The sequence below is a fragment of the Aedes albopictus genome, chromosome 2 (assembly GCF_035046485.1).
Source record: "Aedes albopictus strain Foshan chromosome 2, AalbF5, whole genome shotgun sequence".
NCBI lineage: Eukaryota > Metazoa > Arthropoda > Insecta > Diptera > Culicidae > Aedes > Aedes albopictus.
In genome coordinates, this window is record NC_085137.1 from 60,466,451 (window position 1) to 60,485,897 (window position 19,447).

The 19,447-nt window shown below is 39.3% G+C and overlaps 2 protein-coding genes across 5 annotated transcripts; one reads left to right on the forward strand and one right to left on the reverse strand.

The window, feature by feature from the left end:
* The first annotated feature begins 5,637 nt into the window (after positions 1-5,637).
* LOC109421657 (threonine--tRNA ligase 1, cytoplasmic) lies at positions 5,638-17,299 on the forward strand. 4 transcript variants are annotated; one of them, XM_019696182.3, is made up of 6 exons: positions 5,638-5,777; positions 6,748-6,793; positions 6,877-7,259; positions 15,310-15,387; positions 15,457-16,897; positions 16,961-17,299. In XM_019696182.3, the coding sequence occupies exons 1-6, from the start codon at positions 5,751-5,753 to the stop codon at positions 17,104-17,106; spliced, it is 2,121 nt and encodes a 706-aa protein (XP_019551727.3). In that variant the 5' UTR covers positions 5,638-5,750; the 3' UTR covers positions 17,107-17,299. The 4 variants fall into 4 exon arrangements, with proteins under 4 accessions (XP_019551727.3, XP_019551726.3, XP_019551725.3 ...); XM_019696181.3 differs by lacking the exon at positions 5,638-5,777 and adding an exon at positions 6,111-6,224; XM_019696180.3 differs by lacking the exon at positions 5,638-5,777 and adding an exon at positions 6,140-6,470.
* On the reverse strand, positions 12,644-15,247 carry LOC109421658 (uncharacterized). Its single transcript, XM_019696183.3, has 2 exons — positions 13,273-15,247; positions 12,644-13,213 (listed from the first exon to the last, which is right to left on the reverse strand). Exons 1-2 carry the CDS (start codon positions 14,095-14,097, stop codon positions 12,746-12,748), a joined length of 1,293 nt encoding a protein of 430 aa, XP_019551728.3. The 5' UTR covers positions 14,098-15,247; the 3' UTR covers positions 12,644-12,745.
* Positions 17,300-19,447: the final 2,148 nt, after the last annotated feature.

Below are 19,447 nucleotides of genomic sequence, written 5' to 3' on the forward strand. Positions count from 1 at the left end.
TGAAAATGATATGGGATGAGGATGATTAAGTGGTAAGGTTGGTGGTAACGAACGCAGGAATTGATGCAGGAGAAGCAATGTTTATATAAATGGTCGGGAAACGTTTCACAAGAAGAGGGAAACGAGCTGGAGTTTGTCTTGATTGAAAAAAAAATGGAATAATCAAGATAACCAAATTCCATTATCTATTTAACAACACCATTCCGTTAAACATGCCAACAACAAAAAAAATCCCGTATCGTCAATCCCGTCCGACATGGATGTTTAAAATGTATTGATCATGAGCGACTCGAGTCTGTTTTGGTCGAAATCTATTTTGATTGATATAAACGTCATGTGCTCCAAGCCCTGTGACAGCACGTACAAACTTCTTTACAGCTTGTAGGCTTTATATAGGCTTACAGGGCTTAATTTAGTTCTTACTGGTTATAGTGCCTATAAGCATTAGGAATGCTTATATAGAGCTACTTAGCACTGAAAAGCTGTTTAATGGCCGTTATAATGCTCAGAACAGTGCTTAGTGGTTACCTGGGAAGTCCTGCACCAGTAACCAGTTTTTCTTTTTCCGCTATTGATTCAAATAAAACCAGAACTGTAATAAATTCTCTTAACTCAGTTGCGGCAGTTGGACTAGACAACATTTCTGTAAAATTCATGCAAAAATGTGCTACACTTATTTCCCCTAAAATTACCGAAATAGTAAATAATATGATTCAATCTGCTCAATTTGAAGACTGTTTGAAGGTAGCAAAAATTGTTCCACTTTACAAATCAGGTGATAAATTCACAAAATCAAATTATAGACCAATTTCAATTTTACCAGCACTTTCAAAGATTCCCGAGAGTATTATGAATGAACAAATTAAAACATACTTGCTGCAAAATGAGCTCCTTAATAAAAACCAGTTTGGTTTCTTACCCAAGAAAAGTACTGAAACTGCATCTCTAGAATTATCAAATTTCATAATAACAGGTTTAGACGAAGAAGAGTATGTTGGCTGTATTTTCATAGATCTACGTAAAGCTTTTGATTGTATTCCACATGAGACCCTATTAGCTAAATTAAGATTCTATGGTTTTACATCTTGTGCGGTGAATTTACTAAAATCGTACCTTTCAAATAGAAAGCAGCAATGTCAAGTAAATGGATTTCTTAGTGAACCGTTGCTTATAAAATCCGGTGTACCTCAAGGGTCTATAATAGGTCCTATACTATTCAATATTTTTATCAACGATTTATTTAATGTTCCGTTGAACGGAAAATTACAGTGTTATGCTGACGATGCTGTACTAAAATACAAAGCGAAAGATTTGGAGTCGTTACAAAGTATAATGCAACACGATCTCGAATTACTCCCTCACTGGTTCTCTGCAAACAAAATGCAAATTAACAGTGAAAAATCAAATTTCATTATATTTTCTCTAAAAAATTCTAATCCTTGCATTGATTTGTTTATAAATAATGTTCGCCTTTGTCAAGTCACAGAAGTTGATTATTTAGGTTTAGCGATTGACAACAATTTGAATTGGAAAAAGCACATAACACTAGTGAGAAACAAAATTACTCCTATCATTTTTGCTCTCAGGAAGGTTAGAAATTGCTTGAATATTCGTAGTTGTTGGCAGTTATACAATGCGTTCATATTACCACATTTATCTTACATGAGTACGATTTGGGGATCAGCTGCAGCATCTCATTTAAATGTATTAAAAGTTCACCAGAATAGGGCAGTTAAAATTATTAAAAAACTTCCTGTTTTATTCCCTAGTGCCAGCTTGTATTCACCAGGGATTCTCCCAATACATTTACTACACAAATATAACTTTCTGCTACTTGTATTTAAAATTAAAAACAATATGGTGAACTCGAATACTCGCCTAATTGAATTGCGAGAATTACACTCTCACGAAACAAGGTCAAGAGGAAATTTTTACGTTTCAAGACCACGAACAGAGCTCGCTTTGAAACAATTCTTCTATTCCGGTATAACTCAGTTTAATGCGTTTCCGAATTATTTAAAATTAGAAAGAAATTTATCACATTATAAAAAAGAACTAAAAAAATATTTGTTTGAAAATAATTGAATTTGTACTTGAATTGAAAATTGTAATTTAGTGTTAAGGTTTACATAAGTTAGTTTGTAAGATAACCAGCTTGCTCTCTCGAAATTGTCTCTGGAGGAGTGGCTGGCCACAGTTAATTTTGTAACTTTTACAGCTGCATAAAAAAATAAAGCAAAAAAAAAATATACTGAGGTGAAAATATGTATTTCAGCATCACCAAAATATGAATAAGTGCGGTGAAGACCCTGGAACGGATCTGATCAAAAACCGCACTTCAGATTCCGCATTTCGTAGTCGCACTTTTAAGCGTGCAATGGGCAATAATTTACCACAATTCTACTATGATTTTCAATAGATTATTATTATTATCTAGCGCTTGGCGTTTTTTTTTTCTATGTACAGGGGATAGACAAAATGATCGGGACAGGCAAAATTTTAACTTTTCAAAAAATATTCAATTTGCTGTAACTTTTTGAAAAGTGCATCGAAAATTCTTAATTTTTTACTGTAAGTTCATCAACTAGTTGTGTATCAGTGGTCCAAATTTGAGAAAGATCGGGCCATTTTCCACGAAGTTATAAAGATTCTTGAAAAAGGTAAAATTATCCGATAGCCAACTTTGAGCTATTATATCTCCGCATTTAATGAACCGATTGCTATAAAATTTTGACCATTCATGACTTATGTAATTCACTCTGGAAAACATTTGACTTAACTTGAAATTATTAACAAGAGAAAAAGTTATAGCGATTTTATTTTTTTCACGATTTTTTAGCAAATTGATCTGTTTTAAATATGTATTCCATTACTTTTTCAATTTGTTGGCGGCTATGTTGTTACTTTCTTCCAAAACACATTTATATATAAGTCAATTAGAGGGAAATTAAATGAACTATAATTTGCATCTTGAATTTTGAAACGATGTTAAAGTTTTGGATAATTTGGTGTTTTAATCGAAAAATAATCTAATCGTTATAATTTTCTTCCGTGTTAAGAATTTCAAATTTTGTCAACGGTTTTTCATAGCTCATTATATAAGTCATAAATGATCAAAATTTCATTGCTTCGGTTCTTTGAATCCGGAAATATAACAGCTGAAAGTTGGCTATCGGATAATTTTACCTTTTTCAAGAGTCTTTATAACTTCGTGGAAAATGGCCCGATCTTTCCCAAATTTGGACCACTGATACACGACTAGTTGATGAACTTCCAGTAAAAATTTGAGAATATTTGATGGATTTTTCGAAAAGTTACAGCTAGTTTAACATTTTTCAAAAAGTGAAAATTTTGCCTGTTCCGATCATTTTGTCTATCCCCTGTATATGCATTAATTTTGATTTTTTTTCTTAAAATTCGATTAGGTATGCCTAACCTAACTCGTGAGAAATTCAAACAAATGACTTACATAGATTTCTGATGCAAATTCCTCTTAGGATTGCTGGAGGAATTTAACAAGTAGTGTTACATGGTGTTACGCACAATTTCTTCAAAGTATCTTCCAATGCCACAGCGGAAAAAATAGGTATAGAACGCGAATAAATTAAATATCTGTGCTCCAGCATCATGTGGCGAATGACATCCTTCTTATCTAAAACTATAGGGATTTTTACAGTTTGTGTCAAAAATTCATTCGCATTCAAAAAAACTCTAACACAGACAAACAGTCAGAACACTCTGATAATTCTCATCGTACACCGATTTAACGATCTATTTAAAAATGTGATGGTTGGCCAACTGCCCACCCGTGGCGCTCGCATCATTTTTGTTCGAGTTTGACGTTTGCTCACTACCGCCACCTAGTTGATGGTTGGCCAAACTAAGTCCTTAGGCGAACATGTTTCCGTGACTATGATTTGAATCGGAATATGTTCGAAGTGGTACGTTTGTTTGTCTGTGTCTCTAACATACTAGTTTTGAACCACATTTCCGTAGGGCAGTATTTTACAGTTACAGTGTAAATGTTCAGCAGTTTCGTTTTCCGTTCGATAGAAACGACGCTCGGAGGATTGAATTTTTCCAATCTTAGATGATATTTACTCGAGCAGTGGCCAGTCCGATTGGAACAGACGCTCAGAAAAAAAAATTATTCAAATTTATGGCGACTTGTTGAAGTAGATTCTCATGGTATTTTCCTTGGATTTTGGTATGCAGCTTGTTCCGATGGCAAAATACTCAGAGGACCAGCCCGCTTTAAATTCCTCCAGAAGTATCGTCAATTCACAGACAAACAGACGTAACTCTTAGAGGAAATTCATCAAAAACTTTTGCCCGGTGTATTTTTTATGTGCACACTGCCACCTGTTGGTAGAACCGCGTGCGACACTATCGGCCATGATGGATTTCGATTTGACGTTTGCTAACACGCACACTACTACATTGACCAATCCAAATTCCTATGTGGTAGTGGTTTGTGTTCAGATTTCCCGTGTTAATCTATCTGTAAGAACTTTGTAAACATCTTTTGTTCTCACGTATATGGATAGGCTTGCATTAGGTTTCGTGAGACATTTTTTGGACAACTCAATAAATCGCCTGTAATTTTCGTTTGCATCATTCAGCAACGTGTACACTGGCAAACGTCAAAGCGATCGAACACTAACGCCTCTGGTGGAAGGATCGCGTAAATCAAATGAATTTGAATTGACCGTTAAATGCATGTGCCAAGCCGTTTTGAAGAGTGTTACGTCTGTTTGTCTGTGGTCAATTGCTACCCTTTTCCAGTGATTTCAGGAAACATGCATCACGTATGATGATTTTTAATATTTATCCGCTTGTCTTCATATCACCTTCCCTCTTAGTATTTAGTGCTTAATTGTTGACCACCCACAACAAAGTTCCTTAAAGATCATAAAAGAATTCTAGATTGAGTTTAAATAAGGGCGAAAGTAACATGAGAGAGTTCTCTTCATCGACTCTCTCTTCTTGAAATTAAAGTGACAAGATGCAAGTATTGTTGAACTTTTTGGTCATAAATCGCTAGGTTGCGATGCAATCTAGCGTCTAAGTGTAAGAGAGTTCGATTGAATTTGCATCTTGTCACTTTAATTTGCAGAAGAGAGAGTCGATGAAGAGAACTCTCTCATGTTACTTTCGCCCTTATTTAAACTCAATCTAGAATAATTCTAGTCTTTATTATTGTCTCGCAGCAATCTACCACAAAATTCTTTAAAGCAAAAGTTCCCCCCAGTAGATCCTCGTGATTTCGTCTACAAAGGGATTGAGATATTTTTGAAAGCGATCATAATATCGGTGAAATCAAAAGCAATATTAGATAATCAATATGCCCCTCGAAAAATATTCGTAAGGGAACGTCCATAAATTACGTCACGCTTTTAGGGGGGAGGGGGGGTTCAGTAAAGTGTGACAACCCATACAAAAATTTCAGAGGTCCCATACAAAAAGTGTGACATAGGGGGGAGGGGAGGTTGAAAATTGGCAATTTTTGCGTGACGTAATTTATGGACGCTCCCTAACACCCATTGAATCTCGCATCTGCGCATTAGACAAACTTCAACATTTTCTTCATTGATACAGAAAGTTTTGTTGGAAAATCTCTTCTTAAAATATTTCGCCGCACTTTAATGTAAAAATTGAAAGTTAAGCAAAGTTTCACTTTTCGGTTACTTTACTTTCATAATCGTTCTCTCAGGATATCGGATTAGACGGAAATCACTGTGCCACAGAATATGGGAAAGAACAACAAATCAAACAAGGTATTCCCCATTGCGTATTTTTGTACCGGTGTGTCGCAGTATACCTGTATTTCAACATTATTGAGATGTGTTCTCCCTTATTAAGTTTGGTACAATTTTATTTGCCTGAATTGGAACTCTTTTACAGCATATTTTCCCCGTTCTGATACTTTTTTTCAAATATAAACCCCTAAATGATGCAACCCGCATTGCAAAACAACAGTTTTTCTCAATTTTCCCAATTTTCCGCCCACCACCCACTTCTGCCCATGCAGCACAAACCTATCGTCACCGTCATCATCATCATCAGTTCGCGGGGTGGAAACGTCACCTTTCGTGCGCGACTGTCTGTCACGCCAGTTTGTCAGTGTCGCTCTCCTTCTGTTCTTCCCTGTGTAGTGTTGTGCAAAAATGACTGACAACGTGCCCGTCGCCGAGCTAGAAAAACTGGATTTAAACCAGCAAAAGGCATGAAATAGTAATCTTTCTAAGCGAATTTCACTAAACGAACTGTTGTGCTAGAGAATGCGCCTGGGGGCGTTGGTGGCCGGGCTCAATCGGACCATTAATTTCCGTTTCAATCCGTGCGGTAGTGGTAGTAGCTTGCTCGTAGTGCAACAATACCAACAGCAACAACAACACCAGCCGCCACCGCTGCAGCAGCGTCGGCTTCCGACTGTCGAGCCGTCGTTGCGGTGCCAATTTGCGACACTGGTTCGTGGACGATTCGAGTTTTGTACATTAGAAACACTTTTGAATAGAATAGAGATTTTAATTGTGATAGTTTTGATTTGTAATTCCTGTGTTAATTCCGTGTGCCCAAGGGCAATCCGCGCCCAAAATTACATGCACGTCAGCAATTCGGTTTCCTTTCATTGTTTTGTGTTACATCACATTACGAAGAGAGTTTCGTCTATGAAGCCTATCCATCCTGTTTACTTGTTAATAAGCAAACTTTAAAACTAACATACAAATTTCTCGTTTTTTTCAGGCAAGCAAGATGAAGAAAGAGAAGCAGAGAAATCAACAGGAAAAGGGTAAGTGTATAACATGATGCAACACTGGTAAACTATTCCAGCAGCATTGGAGAGACACTAACGACGGTGATTCACCCTTCTAGGAAGTGGCGCTTCGTCTGCACCGGCAGCAGAGAAGCCCGCTCCGGAATTCATTGATCATCGTATCAAGATCTACGACGAACTGAAGGCGCAGTATTTGGAAGAGTTGGCCAAGAAGCCGAAGAACCCGATCAAGGTTACGCTTCCGGATGGGAAGGAAGTGGACGCCACCAGCTGGGAATCGACCCCGTATGATGTGGCTAAGGGTATTAGCCAGGGGCTGGCGGACAATACCGTCATCGCTCGCGTTAACAATGAATTGTGGGATTTGGATCGTCCCCTGGAGGGCGACTGCAAGCTGCAGCTGCTGAAGTTTGACGACCCGGACGCACAGGCTGTGTTCTGGCACAGCTCGGCGCATATTCTTGGCGAAGCGATGGAAAAGGTAGGTTTTATTTTGAATTGTAAGAAACCTTTGGCGGATTCCTTGCCAAGCTGATGGCAATATTTTTTGATAGACTTTTGTAATCTTTTAAGAAATAATCCTACCCTCCATACTTTACTTTTCCTAAGTGATCCTATTTGTAATAAGATCCTTGAGAAATGCATGATATAACATCTTTGGTCTCATATAGGAATATGCTTAGAAGCAAGTTTTGTCCCAGTGAGGACATTACGCCAAGAAAAGTATAAAGTAGCTATGGATGCTCCCTTAAAAATATTCAAGAAATTCCTAGTATTATTTCTTGTAATTTCTCTTAAGTTTTTGTGAAAAATAAGGGCGAAACTTTGTGTTTGTCTGAAAAGCGAGTTATGTTTCTCTGGCAGATTTTAGGGCGCTGAATCTTAATTCGGATTCAGATTTTTATGCAAAATATGTGATTTTGTTCATTTTTTTCAACTATTATTCCTCCCCTTCCAAGATTAGCCTTGAGGAATCAGAGGATTTTTGGTAGGAGACGAGAAATAAATCTCGACAAGAATTTGAATGGAAATCTCGTCCTGTTTGATGTATCATATGCTTATCATAACCATCTATTTAGCGCATGGCGAAACACTACGTGATTAGATTTCGTTTTAGTGATACGTTTGTTACGTTTTTTTCTGGGGATGTGATATGGTTTATTGGGACTTATTTATAGAAACCTGTTTTACAAGTAATATTTAACCAATGATATGATGCAAATTATCACCTCACGAATGCTCAATCAACTTATCACTTGTATTTTTATCGCGTGCGATTGAACTGTACATTGCTCAGCGATGACCAGAGGCAAAGAGATAGCAAAACAAACAAGTTGTAACTCACAAACGATTTTTTTTTTTAAAGACACTACACCGTCTTCGGCCAGAGGCCGCACAGACTGAACATCACTTACATTAGACAACGGACAACACATATAACACCCAGTGGCCCAGTGGAGAATTTTTCGTTCGACGAAAAGTTTTCCCCGACTGGAGCGGGAATCGAACCCACACTCCGAGGCTTACAAGACACCTAAACGACTGACGCCGCTAACCGCTCGGCCACGAAGCCCACACTTATGTCAGTGGCGCCACATGCTCGACCGAACAGCCGAACAACACCGAATGGGTTGGTTTTAGAAGCTACGGCACGAACTCTCGACATGCACACAGAAGCAACATTCGCAGGCCTGGTAGCGAGTCACTATTTAGTGACTTGGTCACTATTTTCGGGTCAGTCACTAAAAAGTCACTATTTTCAAGACATTTCAACTAAAGTCACTTTTTCTGTTGAAAAAGTAAAAAATTTGCGTTACTGGAGACAATACAATATTTAGTAGCTTTGTTAGCAAATTTATCAATCGCCTTTGCAGAGTGACTGATCTTGTTTTGTAGTATTGGTAAGTTAAGTTAGGTGTCTATTAGAATTTTCCAGACTAAAACTGTTTCATCTCTTCAATCTCTCCAAGTGTTGACTTTTTGCACAGGATTCATGTTACTATACTAAAAAGCATTCTTTCCCATAGTAGAAGTCTCTGGTCAACATTCTACAGTAAATGGATGAATGTTTCTTGGTGCCCTTCAGTTCAGAGAGGGTTTGGGCAGCGTTCTGCCAACTCGGTCGAGGCAGGATTCTTGGGAGAACAAGTAAGGGGTTGTTGAAAGATTATGTAATGTTATTCATTGTGTAATTAAAATCTAATCTTTCCTAAGCATGTTACGTAATATTTGAACAGCTTCATCAACGCTGATATTCTAAAGGGCTAGAATGATGCATTGAGCTTGTAGTGATCCCTTGAAGATGGGATGTAAATCATTATCTCGCGATCGCGTGTTTTCGTACTTTATGGAAAGGGTACATTACATAAACGAACCATTTTAAAAACACATCCGATATGTTACAATATTTAATGATTTGCTATCCATGTCCGTGGAACCATTCTGAATAGCCATTGAGTGAATACACTGGATTGTTTTATATTTTCATCTTGCGAATCGACCAGCCATATAGAAACTGAATCCAGTGTATCACCACAGCCTCTCAAACTACTGTACTGAATAACAACTACTAATCATATTCTTTCCTTTCCTTCTTTCCTTTCCCTTTCTTTTTACATGAGCAAAATAACTTCTCCGAGTATTACTATCACCACGCCCGAAGGCAAAACACCATGCATCATAAACAGCGGAATCGAATGAAGAGGAATCGTGAGTAAAAATCATAAAAACACCTAAGGTAAGAACGTAACTATTCTGTTTCCAACGTGTGATTAACCATCAAATAGATTCACTGGTCACGTGTAAGACGGATTTTTGACGCCGGAACGTCGCGGCTTGACTAAATTCGACAGAAATGGTTCACTACTTGACTAGGTTGACATCGTGACAGGTTCTATACGTTGACGTTTTCAATGTACTTGGCAATATAAAAATAAGACAAGTTTGCTTACAGTTGAAGCTTTTATGTTAACATTCAAATTAACTGCTATTAGAAGATTATGAAGAAAATCATTATTTTAAAATGAATTAATTTCTCATTTTTATAGATTCCGTTAGGGATGAGTACACCATAGTTGATGAATGATCTGTATTAGTTTTAATTGCTAATACAATAACCAACTAACCGACCTTGCCTTACAACCTTACTTAGACGATATTATGACAATAAAAGCAAAAGAGCAGGAGTTATGTTGCTTTAAACAATGGTGTGATCAGAATTAAAACTTAATCTTGTTCTTTTGTCAGGATCTAGAAACATGGAAAACTGTAGTAATTTAAATGTAATATAAACTATGTTATGATACGGTGGACATAAGGATAATTCAGACTTCAGTGGGATACAAGAGATGAACACAGAAAAGCAAAAGACGACTAGCGACGACATAAGATACATTAACTGTATATTAACATAAAGCGTCCGACTGATAAGTTCTGTCCACAACATCGAATGGAAGCTCAAAAAGAGAGTTATTTGAAGATGATTCCAGTGCTGTAGATGACCAACATCGGTTCATCATAACAAAATTGGTGTTTAACTTGAAATAACTTTCAGAATGCACAATGTAACTTGGGATATTTTTTGATTATTGTTTGGAGATGATGTCAGAAAAACTAGTTGCCCATACCGGCTAAAAACGCTAGTTCTGATGATTGTCACTGAGTAGTCTTCAAAAGTATCAGAACATTACATTTTTAGAGCTTCCACAAAACACGGGTGGGATGGGAACAGTAAGCGACACTGTATTTTTTGATAACTACTACGACCCAATACTTAAATACTGCACACTTTGCTCAAGTTGACGACATCGTCTAGTCCATCGTGAGTGTTGTTGGTCCTAGTAGGGGGAAAGTTGGGAAAGGGTCCAGGCTTTGCTATCAGCTGTCCTGCAGCACCACCTGGTCACTCTACAAAAAAAAAAATGTTTCTTGGCGAATTACCGAAACAAATGTTGGAAAATCTGAATAAACTTGTAATGGCATCCTAGGAAATAAAATAAGGGGATATTTATTATGTAAATTACAGCCAAATTTATTGGGAAAAATATTGCAGAACTTTTGAAGAAAATCTCGGCAGCACCAACATTACAATTTTCGGTGAGAATCTGCAGGCCTCGAAATATGCTCCTGTATGACCTTCATGGTAGTTTCTGTATGAATTCATCAAGGATTTTGGAAGATCATTGAACCAAATTGAACATCACTTGTGGAATTTTATCTTTAGCTAAAGCTTTTGATGAATTTCTGATGGATTTTCTGTAGATATCTTCGCATATTTCGTGGAACATTCCTCGATAAAATTCATTGACGAATGCCTGGCAAACAAAATACTGGAAAAATTGGGGATTATTCTCTTTTAAATGTCTAGAAAAATACCTGACAGTGCTTTTCAAATGATGTTCAAGAACATCACAAATAGTTTTCCAAATTTTAAAAATATTTGTTGGTGGAAATTTTGCAGAATGTTCTTGCGTAATTTTTACAGACGTTTTATAACGAAACTTCTGTTATAAGATATCTTCCGATAATCTGACAAGGACTGTTCTATTGCAGCTGGAACTTCCCAAACTTTCCAAATTTCCAGTTATGTACTTCAGTGACTAGCTACTCTGGATTCTCTACTTCCTCTGGAACTTCACGGAGAATCCGGGAGAAACAAATAAGAATATGAGCCTCGAATAGTTTTCAGAATTTCTTCAAAAAATTTGGGGGTTTCCTCGCAAATAATCCAAAGATCCAAAGGTAATATCTGCAATAATTTTCATTGAAATCTATTCAGAAATTCGTTCAATAAACCTTTGAGTATTACTTCTCAAATTATTCAAGCAATAACTAAAAAAAACAGGAACTTCCACCAATGTTCCCTTATTAAGGTACTACTGGAATCAATTATAGAGAAGCTCTAGGTGCCAAAGCCTGCTTCTCAGCTTAGTGTTCTATGAGCACTTCCACAGTTATTAACTGAGAGCTTCCTCTGCCAATGACCATTTTGCATGTGTATATCGTGTGGCAGGCACGAAGATACTCTATGCCCAAGGAAGTCAAGGAAATTTCCTTTACGAAAAGATCCTGGACCGACCGGGAATCGAACCCGTCACCCTCAGCATGGTCATGCTGAATACCCGTGCGTTTACCGCCTCGGCTATATGGGCCCTTAATTGTAAACACGTGCATTTTTTTATAATTTTTGGCATGAAGCGGAAAAAAATAATGTTGAAAATGTTTATTATGCGGTACCCCAAGGTTTTTTGATTCAAGTTCGGATCACAATTTTTTGTCGGTAATATTTGATTCGCCAAAAGTCACTATTTAGTCACTTTTTCGCAATTTGTAAGTCACTACTTGGTCACTATTTTCGTGAACGTGGTCACTAAAATAACTATTTCAACCTTCAGTCTTTGCTACCAGCCCTGCATTCGCTTGTACCGACACCATACCAATAAAGTTTCCAGCCTTCGATTCTTCGCGATGAGCTCATCGAAAAGCATCGAAAGCGATCAAAAGACAGGCTTGGCTGGAACGCAACAGCTCAACGGCGAAAAGGAACAGCCAACAATGCTGATCAACGTCGAGTCTGTTCGTGTGCTATTCGTACCGGAGGTTGGTTTGATGAAGCGAGGAAGGCTGAAAACGTATTCGTTGTCGAAACCAAATCGCATAGTTTCGCGAATGTTTTCACCAAATAGCAAGTTTGTATTTAACCCCCCTAAGATGTTAAATTATGCGCACCACGTTGGCATAGGCCATGTTCAGCGATCCTGTTTGGGTCATATTGACCCCAGCATCCTACTAGGGTTAAGTAAATCAAGTCGCTATCGAAACATCGTGAAAATTGTCTTACATAATAAATGGACAGCCCCTTAGAAATGTTTACTCTAATCATGATATATTTTCTTCTTTCATGAACACAATCCATGTTACAATAACTTTAATTCAACGACTTCCAGCAGTCCCAAAATCTCGAAACATTCATAAATAATCTAAACGCACGACGTCCTTAACGATGCCCCGCATCCTTCCCTGAAACATGGCGTCCGCTTTCTCAGTCTTACTGAAAATCTTCTGGTCGTCCAAGTTTTCCACCCCACTTTCCTTGGCTTTCTTCGCCAACTCCATCTGCTTTTCGATGTCTGGAGTTTCTTCGTTAGGTGTGCAAATGACCGGCAGCACCAAAAAGCTGATCAGCATTCCAAACCTTCCGAAACGTTTCAATTGTTTTTTGAATGCCGATTCAGGGAATTGGCACTCTGCATCTCCTCCGAGTCGTTTCAGATATCCGGCGAGCGATTTATAGTAGACGTCGAGCAACACTTCGTAGTGATCGGCACGAAGGTCTGCATTGGTTGATGTAAAAATAAAGTACATCAAATCGAGCACTGGAGAGCCGTAGCGACACAGCTGCCAATCAATGAGGCGGATACCCGTAGGGGTCAGGTTCTGCAACGGAGCCAGATGTGAATATTAATTTTCGGAGCCGAAAACTTAAAAATACTTACATCACTTCCATAGCAATACATCATATTGTTGATCCAGCAATCGCCATGGCCCAATACTGCGTAAGGTTCTGCTTCCTCTGCTGTAGCGTCCTTTATGTACAAATCAGTGGTCACTCCGCGAACAGCTTCCATTTTACGTTTACAAAAAGCATCACTTTCGTCGAGCGCTGCAACAGCACGTTCACATGTTCCGTTCATCATTCTGGTCATACCTTTAGTCGGATCATACATTATTAGTTGACTCAGTGGGTCACCGAAGCGCTTGAACTTTTCAAATGTTTCAGGTTGTTGCTCCTTCAAAGCAAAAGATATCGCGTGCATCTTCCCCAATTGCTTCATTACCAACTTTGTATGTTCGTAATCCACCGGTTCAAGCTTGTTCCACATACGGAAACCCGTCTCTCTCAGGTCCTCCATAATGATTAGACCTTCCAACTTGCGCATGTCGCAGTAAGCATAGTAACTCTTTGGGAAGTTCCAGAACCCTTCAACACTCTCTTCGGTAATGCCTTTCTCCAATTGGAACCTCTTGATCAACGGAAGCACTTCGTTGTACGCCTCAACTTCCCGATGAAACAGCGAGATAGTGTACTGCTTCCGAATTTCGTGACTGGGAAGGGTCTTGCACAAAATCACCATATCTTCACGGCCATCCTCTCTAATGAACACCTTGAACAGCTCACCCATGTATCCATCACCTCTGCTGGAACCGTCCTCGAATTCAAACCGACAAACGCCATCCTGGTATCCTTGCTCCGAGGCAACTTTCTTCAAGCCGTCCTGAATGTATGCCGGGAGTTTCGCAAACGCCGATTGATCCGCCATATCTAATCCAACTCAAGTGCCAACGCTCGATGTCAAATGAGATTTTTTCGGCAGATCGATGCACTTTTATGGGAGACTTATCTTCAGTTCGTCTTCCGATTGATTAGATAAAGCCTTTTGCTATTGCCATCTGGATGAACCTGTTGTATTCGCACCTATTCTTAGATAACGAACGCTCACCTGGTTACCTGGATTTTTATGTGTAATACAATGGGTGCAGTGCACCCTGATGATAACCGAAAACATAACAGACTCCCGGTGACAATGACGGCTAGATTAGGTGAATAAGGTATAGGTGCATTCCTTCAGGGCTGTCCCAACTAACACTGGGACGTCCAAACTGGATTTGGCTGGATTGGGCGTTATGCAGCATTTTTACTCAGCTGCTGAATGCTAGAATAAACACTGTTTGACCGTCAGGTTCTTGATGAATGCTCGGCTTGCAACTACCGAATAAGTACATAACTCCTAGCTGGCAGTGATGTTCTGGGAGATATGCCTCAAGACGATTTTTAAGCAGAATTTCTTCATTTTCAGAAATCCCGGAAAATTCCGAAAAAAAAGCAATACTAGAATAGAGTAACAATAGGAGAAGTTTCTAAATGTGTAGGTACATATTCAATGGAAGTCTTTCTTGATAGATTCACACACCAAATATAAGAAATGCTGGAGAATTTTTGACAAGATTCTTCTAGCAATTTCTACCGGAACGTGTATGTTGGGTTTTAGAAAAATCCCTTAAAAATTGCAACAAAAGTAGTTAGATAAATGCATTAGATTTCGTTCAACGTATGTCTAAACATTCTTTATTCAATATGGACAGTACTCAAAATTCCAAAAATAAATCCTCTCCCGCTTTGACACACATGTACATAACAGAGATGTGTAGGAGATGTTCATCTTATCCCACCCGGAGGTGATTTGGATTGTGAAAAAAAGCCGGGCGAGAATCATGTGCGATAGTAAAATAGAGTTCAGTTCTACGCCATCAGGTAATTGAGTTAGTCAAATGGCTTCGCAGCTTTTATTCCTACCGGAGCACGTGGATCTCTTTTATTCATCAAACACGATTTTCCGTTGCGTAAACTGAAAAAGTTTCAATTTTGTGAGTGCCATTTTGCTGAACAAGGAATATTTACCATATGTATGTTGTTGTCTCCATCGGTGCATAAGAGTTTTTACATTTATTGGCTTTATCTGTGATCGTTTTAGCGCTACGGCGGTCATCTTTGCTACGGTCCACCAATCGAGAATGGCTTCTATTATGATATGTTCTTGGAAGGAAGTGGAGTAAGTATTCTATTTCATATTATAACTCTAGATTGTGTCCTACAAGATCAAACTATTATCCTCATCTAGATTTCCAACCAGGACTACGGTGTGCTGGAGAGCGAGGTAAAGAAAATCGTAAAGGACAAGCAGCCCTTCGAACGGCTGGAAATGAAGAAAGCCGATCTGCTGAAAATGTTCGAGTACAATGAATTCAAGTGCCGCATTTTGAACGAGAAGGTTACAACCGATACCACAACCGTCTATCGATGTGGTCCGCTGATCGATTTGTGTCGCGGGCCGCACGTCCGGCATACTGGCAAGGTGAAGGCCCTGAAGGTTGTGAAGAACTCTTCTACCTACTGGGAGGGTAAGGCCGATGCCGAAACTTTGCAACGAGTTTACGGTATCTCCTTCCCCGATCCCAAACAATTGAAAGAGTGGGAGAAGATCCAGGAAGAGGCTGCCAAACGTGATCACCGAAAGCTGGGCAAGGAACAGGAATTGTTCTTCTTCCACGAATTGTCCCCTGGTTCGTGTTTCTTCCAGCCTAAGGGAGCCCATATTTATAATACGCTGATGAACTTCATTCGCTCGGAGTATCGGAAACGCGGTTTCCAAGAGGTCATCTCTCCAAATATCTACAATGCCAAACTGTGGCAAACCTCTGGCCATTGGCAGCATTACGCGGAAAACATGTTCTCCTTCGAAAGCGAAAAGGAAACCTTCGCGCTGAAGCCCATGAACTGTCCGGGACATTGTTTGATATTCGACCATCGTAACCGTTCGTGGCGTGAGTTGCCTCTTCGGATGGCCGATTTCGGTGTGCTGCATCGTAACGAACTGTCTGGAGCGTTAACCGGTTTGACCCGTGTACGTCGATTCCAGCAAGATGATGCCCACATCTTCTGTATGCCGGAACAAATCAAACAGGAGATCACTGGATGTCTGGACTTCTTGGCTCACGTCTACGGAGTATTCGGATTTACCTTCAATCTGGTTCTATCCACCCGTCCGGAGAAGTATCTCGGTGATATCGAAGTATGGAACGAAGCCGAAAAGGCGCTTGCCGAATCTCTGAACAAATTCGGTCAACCTTGGAAAGAGAACCCAGGCGATGGCGCTTTCTACGGTCCCAAGATCGACATCACGATCATGGATGCCTTGAAGCGCAATCACCAGTGCGCCACTATTCAGCTGGATTTCCAACTGCCTATCCGTTTCAACCTGAACTACATCGACGACAACGGAGAGAAGAAGCGACCGGTCATCATTCACCGGGCTGTACTGGGTTCGGTTGAACGCATGATCGCGATCTTGATCGAAAGTTACGCAGGAAAGTGGCCTTTCTGGTTGTCGCCCAGACAGGTGATGGTCGTTCCCGTTGGACCGGCGTACGATGAATACGCCGACAAGGTTCGCCAACGCTTGCACGAAGCTGGGTTCATGGCTGAGGCCGATTTGGATGCCGGCGATACCATGAATAAGAAGATCCGTAACGCACAGTTGGCGCAGTTTAACTTCATCCTCGGTGGGTTTAAATAATGGATCCTCGTGGTTAGTAATAATTGAAATTATTTTTTTTCATTCACAGTTGTCGGCGAGAAGGAACGTAGCTCGGAGACGGTCAACGTGCGTACCCGTGACAACAAAGTCCACGGAGAGGTGTCGGTCGCTGATTTGGTGGCAAAACTGCGCAGGCTAGCGGATGAGTTTGCCCGAGGTGAAGATCAGTTCTAGGACATCGGTACAAACTAATTGATCTGTGCGAGAACAGGCGCTAACTTGTCTGATTGCATTTATGCGTCCGATGAATTTGGTAAAATGATTAAAGCTCTTGAAAAAACTATCCAATAATTCATAATTAAATATAATTTCACAGTTGCTTGCAGCAAGTTACGTTTTCCTCTAAAATAAAGCATACAGGAATAAATTGGATTGTTTTCAATTAATTGTATCCGAATTGTCCTTATTACATGAACGTGACTAAGGTTTACTTCGACCGGCGATCTAGTGAACAAAAAAAAAACATTAATTGGCTTCTTTAGCGGTGTTGAGATAATCCTATATTCTGAATCTGCATGACAAACTGAGCCGCAATCCAATTTTTCATCAATTGTTGTCCGGGAACCTATTTATAAATCAACTTGAAGTTTGTATGGGAGCGATTTGTCGAATCACCTCTCGTCGCATTTTGTGCTGGGCGCAATTGCCCAACTGTCAAAAGGTGATTTCAGAAAATCTCTTTGAAATTGATTTTAGGTACGGAAAAAAAGTTCTAAAAATCTGAAAAAAATAGTGGCTCAGAAAAAGGTGCTCTTTTGTATAAAATAAAAAAAATTAAAACATTTTCCAAAATTTAAAAACCCAATTTCATCGAACATTAATTTAATTTAACCCTTTATAAGGCCGGGAAAATCAGTTGAGATGACAACGCATTATATTATGGAAATGATTATAGGTGTATATGATTGCCGGCTGTTCAGGCTCGAAAGAAGTTGATCATCAATATTAATTTCTATTCCCGATCAGCCTAGATAGCCGTGTAGTGGCGGTAGCAGTTCCTTCAACTGGCTAAGCATATCACTACGGATTGTCTGATCCGGTGGTAAGAGTCCACCAAACAGGCGATTCCTAATTCATGGTGTCATGCGGCTTAATGCGTACCGTGCCTAAGAATGGATGGTTAGGGGGGTCTAATAAAAACCTAACCGCTAACGGTGCCTGTGGAGTACCAGGGCACCCTCCACAGTATTTTGCCCTTACTGTGTTAAACGGAGCAATGACGCAGAGGACCTTATTTTTCTCCTGTAAATAGTAAAAAAAAAATGAGTACCTTGAAAATTATCCAAACAAATCTTCACCACGCGAAGGGTGCTTCAGCTGTGCTCAGCAGAAGATTTATTAGAGAACAGTTAGACGTGGGCTTAATTCAAGAGCCCTGGGTAAATAATGGAAGGGTAATGGGTTGCTCTTCGCAGAATTGTAGGATTTTGTACGACGAAAGTCAGTCTAATCCAAGAACAGCCATTTTAGTAAGTAGGAGAACAAAATTTGTCCCAATTACTGAGTTTATTACTAGAGACATTGTTGCGATTAAAATGGAGGTCCCAACAATCCAGGGAAAAACTGAGGTATGCATTGCTTCTGCGTATTTTCCGGGAGACGTTGATGATGTGCCTCCATTTTTGGTCGTAAATTTTGTTAATTATTGCAAAAAAATAAACGCCCAATTTGTAATAGGGTGCGATGCAAATGCCCACCATACCATATGGAGCAGTACAGATATTAATAAAAGAGGTGAGGATCTCCTGAATTACATTTCGTCTAATAACATAGACATTTGCAATAAAGGGAATTCTCCAACTTTTGTTAATGCTATTCGACAGGAAGTTTTAGATCTTACGCTTTGTAGCTATCTGCTATCAGATAAGATCGCGAACTGGCATGTTTCTGATGAGGAATCATTGTCAGATCACAAACATATCAGGTTCGATTATAAAGCCGGATCAAATTTAATTGAAAGCTATAGACACCCAAAGAAAACTAATTGGGACCTCTACAGCTTTTATTTAATGAATGGAAATTCATATAAGGGTGAGCAGATCTTGTCTGTTTCACAGTTGGAAAATGCCTCTGATGAGATTATTGATAAAATGATTTCATCATATCATGCTAGTTGCCCAATCCGACAGAGGTCATCCAACAGGGATGTCCCTTGGTGGAATGATAAGCTGGCAGATCTGAGGAAGAAATCAAGACGGTTGTTCAATAGAGCAAAAGTTACATCTGATTGGGTTCAGTATAAACAAGCCCTTACAGTATACAAAAGAGAATTGAGACTAGCCAAACGGAAGGACTGGAGACGGGTATGTGAAGACATCAATAACGCTCCTACGGCTACAAGGCTTCATAATCATAAAGTCCTTTCGAAAGACCATTCAAATGGTCTTGGAAGTCTTAAAAAGGAAGATGACAGTTTTACTGTTGATTCTTCTGAAACATTGGAAGTAATGATGAGAACTCACTTCCCAGGATCGATTCCTTATTCGGATGAAGAACAGGACTCGGATAAGGCAAG